Source organism: Nannobrachium achirus (assembly GCF_963921795.1).
Source record: "Nannobrachium achirus genome assembly, chromosome: 8".
NCBI lineage: Eukaryota > Metazoa > Chordata > Actinopteri > Myctophiformes > Myctophidae > Nannobrachium > Nannobrachium achirus.
Genome location: NC_137817.1, coordinates 54,813,876 through 54,821,852, shown reverse-complemented (window position 1 = coordinate 54,821,852; position 7,977 = coordinate 54,813,876). Strand labels below are relative to the sequence as shown.

Sequence of the window (7,977 nt, the reverse complement as noted above, 5' to 3'; positions counted from 1 at the left end):
TACTGGGGTTGGTGTGGGCCAGACAATAGCCCCCCGCGGGCCGCAAATGGCCCGTGGGCCGCCTATTGGGGAACCCTGTATTAGTGAATTAATTTTCCCCAAATAATTGCGATTACCTCAAAAAATTGCGATTAGATGATTATGTAATAATTGTGACATTAACAAGACCCCCCCCCCTCTCTCTCTCTCTCCCTCTCATCAGAACTCCATCAGACACAACCTGTCGCTGCACAGCCGGTTCATCCGCGTGCAGAACGAGGGGACGGGGAAGAGCTCCTGGTGGATGCTCAACCCGGAGGGCGGCAAGAGCGGCAAGTCGCCGCGGCGCCGCGCCGCCTCCATGGACAACAACAGCAAGTTCACCAAGAGCAGAGGGAGAGCCGCCAAGAAGAAGGTAAAAACACACACAGGCATTCATGCACACCGCGTAAGGGATAACGTCTGGCTCGGCGGTCATTATCGAGAAATAAAAGTCCCGACGGGCAGATAACCTGGGTTATTTGCCTTATTACACGGCTACTCTAAGAATTTTACTAAAAACTATACTTGCTTAGAAGTAGTGAAAGTATCCCACAAGTGTTGCGCTGGGCAACACGGTCGCCTTGGAAAACAAGGAAGTGTTGGTCAAATAGAATCCATTTTCTGTTACTGCGTCGTCTATTTCTCGCTTCAAATATTTTTTTAAAACATGCTTAAGAGCAATGTTTAGTTGTAAATGACACTGTGTGTTTGTTTACATGGCTTTCGTGTTGGATGCGACCCAAAATTCACGCAGCGCAGCCTGAGCGCAGCAGGTGCTCTGAGCCTTTGATTAGACATCGGTCTGTTATCAAGATATAACACACCGCTGATTTCAGGGACTGACCAATCAGAATCAAGCATTCAACCAAGCCGTGTAATAAGGGTGAATAACAACCCTTTGAGACCTGAGGTGGATTTAAAAAATTGCCTTAGCCTAATAGTTTTCTGAAAAAAATGTATGTTTCTATGTCCGTGGTGCTCAAAACGTTTTCATGTCGAGGACACCCCAAAATCATATTATATTTGACTGGCGAGGCGGCGACCCCCCATCTCAAAGTATTTTGTTCCAGGGACCCTCCAAAGGCAAAGATCAAAAATAGCAGATCCTACAAGCTTAAGACATTTTGAGCTTGTCGATCTGCTATTTTTGCTACTTTGAATCCTGAGAAGTATGGACGTATGAGGTCTCCACCCGACAGACGATAGATAACAAGCACCGATTAAATGTTTACGTAGATTTTTCTCGTTAAAATGTTTCTGAAGTTGGATGCTGTTCTCTGTATCATAATACCCACAGCCTTTATTTGTTACGATGATGAGCGTTTGATCTACGCCTAAATTACCGTTGACAAAGAATAACTTCCCCGGTAAAAAAATACAGTACGGGATTTCCCACCAGCGTGGGCTGAAAGTGAGGCCCGACCTCGTCATTACGCGGCCATTCTGTGAACTGCAGAAGGTCACTGGTATTTTACTATTTTCCACAGAGTTTTGGGTTTCCTTCGAGCCTGGTTTTAACTCCAGGGTTGCCTCTGCTGTGAACTTTACCAAACCATCTGCAGAATCCATGTTAGATTGCCTAGCTAGCTATTATGTTAGACCAGGGGTTTTCAGGCCAAGGACCCCTTAGTCGAGAGAGAGATGAAGCAGGGACCCACACAACCCATAGATACCATATAGTTTCATCGTTTGACGGCACAATCATCAGTGTATTTTGGATTGATGTCAAATTGTTTTTTCAGATATTTAACCACTTGAACCATCAATACTTAATAAACTTGACCTTTCACTCTGTACTTTTTCTCCTCTACACCAAACCTCTTTGCCGAAAATAGCTGATCTACAAGCTCACAACGCCTCGCAGCGCGAGGCGTTGTGAGCTTGTAGATCTGCTGTTTTTAATATGGATGTTAGGGTTCAAGACAAGTGGTTAATATAAAAAAGGAGAAAAAAAGCTTTTATTACACAAAGATTTGGAGCGTCCCCTGTAGTAACTCTGAGGACCCCCTAGGGATCCCGGACCCCCTGTTGAAGACCCCTGTGTTAGACTGCCTAGCTACAGCCATGTTTGAGATGAGGAGTTCATCAAAGGTAGCCCAGGGCAGCTTGTAGGCCTGTTAGTTGAGATAATCATCATAATCATAATGATTCATCTTTTGTCCTTAATCAAATGTTAATACTTTACTTTCACGTTGCCCGGTGACACCTATTGGACAAAAGGGTCATTTTTTTTTTGTTTCTTTACAGAGAGTGGTGAAGGATTATTAAAAAAATCAAACCATCGGGCTGTCACGATTATGACATTTTACATGACGATTAACTGTCACTCAAATAATTGCGATTATCGATTTAATTGTTTTTGTTGTTGATATTGCTGTTTGGCCAAGTCATGGCAGATATGACACATAACCTAAATATACAAAGAAATGACTGACATATTTGACAACTTTATACTTTAAAAAAATTACATTATGTGATGCATTGTGAGCTTGTAGATCTGCTATTTCCACTATTTTTGAAAATCTTTGAAAATATATGAACATTTTTCAACATGGAATGAGGAATATGACAAAATAACGTCAAATGTCAATGTCAAATAATTGCGATTAGACGATTATGTAATAATTGTGACAGGCCTACATGTACAAGGTATGGTTGCTAAAGTCTACTCTGTCCCCTTACAGCTGTCCCTCCAGGGCGGGCCTGAAGGGGGCGCTGACAGCCCGGGAGGAAGCTCCTACTCCAAGTGGCCAGGGAGCCCCAACTCCCACAGCAACGACGACTTCGACGCCTGGAGCAGCTTCCGGCCGCGCACCTCCTCCAACGCCAGCACGCTGAGCGGGCGCCTCTCGCCCTTCATGCCCGAGGACGACCTCGGGGAGGTGGGCGACGTGCACATGGTCTACCCAGGGGCCCCCGGGGGCCCCAAGATGACCGCCACCCTGCCCAGGTTAGAATGGTTTGGGATTCTACATTATGGTTTAGTTTTAGTTAGTTTTGATAAGAAAAAAAAAAAACTAAGTGATTTAACCTGCTTGGTGCCATTAATGTCTTTGAAAGTCCAAGTTGCCATGGTCTCCATAGACTTCCATGTAATGCATAGTGCACGGATCGTGCATGCCCATTCCTAATCATGCACCACGTGTGTGCACGCTGTTCACAGCTTTCAAACAAAAAAATACGCTTGGAAATCCGTTCAGGCATTCATGATATAGCAGCCATTATGTTTTCTTCAGATGTAAACAAACATGCCTGCCATGTTTGAAAGAATGGGTTGGTATGGGGGTTAAACATGCAATTTTAACCCGCATTTGCGATCGCGATCATGCCTAATACATTTTTTGGGGTCCAATTTTTTTTTTGTAAACTTTTTTTTTTTTTTTTGAAAAAAAAAATATATATATTATTTTTTCTTCAAAAACTGCCCAAACTCGGGAAACTCGGGGTTGGCACCATAATAATAATAACAAAATGGTTCTATGTTCTGGTAGTACTAGTTACTATAGAGTGTTTGGTCCATATTTGGACTTCAGCCTTATCCCCTGTGAGGAGAAAAAAGCAGTTTCAGTTGCTCCACCAAAACTGTTGGGTGACAGGTTTTCCTCCAATTAGGATAGAGTAGAGTGGGGCCTTCCTCCAATCATGATCAAGTGGGGGCGGGCCTTATGCGCACCAAGGCCCGCCCCCACTTGATCATGAAAACTGAACCTGAAATCACTTACCCTACCTTGCTTTAATACGTTTTTAGAGCGGGTTTGCTAGTTTTTATTAGTTCTTATTTTTGTGACAATGCTTAGTTTTAGTTTGGTTTTAATTAGTTTTAATTTTTTCATACTTTGAAGGGTTATTTGTCAGGTGCAGGATTCAAAAAGGTCAAAGTAAGTAGGCCTATTGTGTCATAAAAACAACAAAAGAAAATGTATTCAGTTACTGTTGTTAATGAGAAAAACTAAAACTAAGAGCACGTTGTCTATAATTTCAGTCAGTTTTAGTTCGTTTTGTAAACACACAATACAAGTTCCAGTTAGTTATGGTTTTATTTTTTTATTATAGTTTTTATTTACCGTAGTTTAGTTCAGTGGTTCTCAACCTGTGGGTCGGGACCTCCAGGGGGGGACCCCTGCAAGTGATTTTGCAGGGGTCCCCAGATGATTAAGTTACAATGTGCAACATTGTTTTCTCACTCAACAGTAAACAAACCAACATAAGGTTTAAGTGTATAGATAGTATCTGCACATTTCTACAGTGACAATTTAAGGACATTTTAATAGCCTACCTCTAAAATGACAAATTAAACATTGGCCAAATTGCCTAATATTAGAGGCAGAAATTGTGAAAATAGCAGATCTGCATGCTCACAACGCATGTAGATCTGCTATTTTCACAATAGAGTTGTGTTATACAAAATGTAATGCCTCAACTCTTAGTGCTCGTCAGGGTGGGGGTTTAAAATAAGATTTTATGGGGGGAGGGTTCGCTGCCTGAAAAGGTTGAGAACCACTGGTTTAGTTAACAATGTTTATTTTTAGATTTTCTAGTTTTCGTAACTTGGGAGTTTTCGTTAACCATATTGCCCTTGTCCCCCTGCCCATACAGCCTCACAGAGATGACGGGCTCGCTGGGCCACAGCTCGGAGAACGTGATGGAGAGCCTGCTGGACAACCTCAACCTGCTGTCGCCCCAGAACAACGGCGTGGGGCAGGTGGGCGGGGCCGGTGGGGGCGGGGCTGGCGCCACGCCCGGCTCCGCCCAGTCCTCGCCCTCCCCCATGATGCAGCAGGCCAGCCCGGGGGGCTCCGGCCCCGGTGGCTACCCCTCCTACAGCTCCTCCTCCCAGCAGCAGGCCCAGCAGGACTACCACCGCAAGTGCGTGTACGGCCAGGCGGGGGGCATGGGCGCCCTGTCGCCCCTGCAGGCGCTGCAGCCGGACGTCAAGCCCGGCGGCGGCTTCGGGGTTCCCTCGTCGCTGGGCCAGTACAGCTGCCCCGCGGGGCTCCTGAAGGAGCTGCTGACGTCCGACTCGGACCCGCACAACCGGGAGCTCCACCCGTCTGTGGACACGGTGGTGTCCCAGGGCATGCTGCCGCCGTACGGGAACAGCGGCGGAGGCGGAGGAGGGCAGCAGCAGCAGAAGCTCATGGGCGTCACCGGGGGCAACGCTCACCCCCGCGGCCTCTCCCACAACCCGCACGGCCAGCACCCGCACAGCAACATGCAACAGCCTCCTCCCCCGCCTTCCACGGTGGCCATGAACGGACGCTTGCTCATGTCCCTGAACCACAACGGCGGCGGGAGCGGCGGCGGTATGGGCCGGATGCCCGCCCTGAAGGGCCCCATGCAGATGCCCTACGGCCTGGCCGCCGGGCACCACGGCGGGGTGATGCCGGGCGGCGGCGGCGGCGGCGGCTTCTGCCCCATCAACGGCGGGTACGGCGGGCGGACCCCCGGAGGACCCGGGGGGCCCCACCACCACCACCACCACCACCACCACCAGCCCCTGCTGCTGCACCCGGAGAGGCTGCCCAGCGACCTGGACGACATGTCCATCGAGAGGTTCGAGTGCGACATGGAGTCCATCCTGCACGACACGCTCATGGACGGCGACTCGCTGGACTTCAACTTCGAGCCCATGGTGGTGCCGTCGCAGCAGGGCTTCTCCTCGCTCGGGGTGAAGACCACCACCCACAGCTGGGTGTCGGGGTAGCGGGACGGGAAAACACCCACCCTGTCTCCCCCCGTCCCGCCCCCACACACACACACACCCCTTTAACTATGACTGACTTGCTGTTCGGCCACGGCGTCGTCTGATAAAAGAACGCAACCCGAATCCATTTCAGATGAAAAAGAATCTTTCATCCATACCCCCAAGAGTTCCCTCTTCTTGGGTTATCTGTAGAGGTCCATCATCTACAGATACTGTAGTGTACCATCATCAACATTTCATTTTTTGGGGGAGGGGGGGAAATCTATACATAAATATCTATATTTCGTTCACAAGGACAAATTATTGGGACTTTCAAAATGACATGAATGAACCAAGTGCCAAACGATAATTTGCCTTAAAACTTCAGAGCCAAACTGAAACACACACAGACACACACACACACACACACACACACACACACACACACACACACACACACACACACACACACTCTCTCTTGTCTGGTTTACTCGCGCGGCGTTCGGTTTTGCGTTCGCCCCGCCTCTGCCTATAACAGCGATACTGCCAACTCTTAACGTCCCAGCAAAACGACGGCAGCACGTCGTACATGTACCGAACCAACGCAACTAACTGCACAAACAATACAGCACGCTGTTTACTCTGTTACCGTGGTTTCCCCGACTAGACAGTCTCCGTGTCAAGTCTGTGTGTGTGTGTGTGTGTGTGTGTGGTGACGGATAATTAGCACAACGCGTGACAGAATGAAGGAAAAAACTGGACATTTATCATGCCTTGAAGATGTGGGGTCATAAGAAGGTCCGTCAGTCACACAGTGTCAATTTGGAAAACCTCTCACCGGGAATATATACTGTATATATTGTCACTGTCGGGGCAGAAACCTTGTATCTCCAAGTTTCAAAATAGTATGTTCTTTCACAAATTCAAGCCCTGCTTCATCATACAAGGGTGTCGCACAAAAGTAGTGAAAACAGCCGATCTACAAGCACACAACGCCTCGCGATGCGAGGCGTTGTGTGCTTGTAGATCGGCTGTTTTCACTGGTTTAGATCATTTTTAAAATGATGAATACAAAACGAACGTGTTTGGACGTACAAGGTTTTCACGCGACAACGACGATATATATACGGTATATATATCGGGACGATGTTACAGTCTTAACACATGAATCAATGTACATATCGGTTGTCACAAGTGATTTGTTAAAAAAAGAAAATGGGGTGTCACGTAGTGTATTTTCTAAGAGTTGTCAGTTGTACATAGTGTTTACAGTATATAAAGAAAACAAGAATCAAGGCAGCATTGACCTAGAAAACTGGATTAGACCTCAAGTCTTTGTTTTTCTTTCTTTTTCTTTTTTTTTGTAACGGGACTAATACGGATTGAAGTGACTAATAGCTCTGTGCTCGAGAATGTTCGTTCCTCAACCAGGCTCAAATGTCGAGCGCTGAGACATTTCTACTTATACTGCGTTTTGTAAATACATTTCAAAATGTATATTATTATTATGAATGAAAACGATTAACGATAGATGTATACTCTCAGAGTTAAGCATATTTGTTATGTTTTGAGACCTAAATTATTTGTTAGATAGATGGAGGGTTATAGATTTATGCTGGTGCGTAAATAATCTTGCACCCAGACTTAATATAGTTCCTTTGAACACTCTGAAACCTTAACGCCACAGAGGCCTATTTTTACTGTGCCTGCTAGTAGGATAGTCGTAGTTACAGCGGTGTTGATTTCGTCGACTCTTAACCGTGACGAAAAACGTTCGTCGACTTTGCCTTTTTTTCACTGACAAAAACTAAATAAAAGCTAAGCTATGATGACTAAAACTATGACTAAAATAATGTACTTACAATTTCGTCAACAAATAAAAACTAAACTAAAAGGTTGGGGAAGGACGGCTGGACAAGACAAGACATTGTATGTTGGGTTGTGCTCTGAAAACAACAGATCTACAAGTTCACAACGCTTCGCTCTAGATCTGGTATTTTCAGCGTGCAACCAAGTGTAAAATTAGGCGTTGCGACACCATCAAGGCACCGCCAAAATACATTTAATTCGACAAAAGTCAACTGTAGATTTAGCCGACTAAAATCTTTTGATATTTAGTCGACTAAAACTAGACTGACCCTAAAATATTTTAGAAGACTACAATGTTATTCTTATTTTATTCGAAAGACTGACTGAAACTAAAATCAAAAACCTGCCGTCAAAATCAACACTGACTCACAGTAACGATCGACGCAAGCTTGAGATGTTTCGCT

At 45.9% G+C, this 7,977-nt stretch overlaps 1 protein-coding gene across 1 annotated transcript in view; it reads left to right on the top strand.

Annotated features, from left to right (window-relative positions):
• The window catches only part of foxo1a (forkhead box O1 a), a 41,776-nt gene extending 35,124 nt beyond the window's left edge, over positions 1-6,652 (top strand). Inside the window, exons 3-5 of the mRNA XM_080730997.1 lie at positions 203-394; positions 2,706-2,971; positions 4,618-6,652. Coding sequence (XP_080587123.1) covers positions 203-394; positions 2,706-2,971; positions 4,618-5,725 — 1,566 coding nt within the window. The 3' untranslated portion in view covers positions 5,726-6,652. The remainder of the gene's footprint in view (positions 1-202; positions 395-2,705; positions 2,972-4,617) is intronic.
• The last annotated feature ends 1,325 nt before the right edge of the window (positions 6,653-7,977 follow it).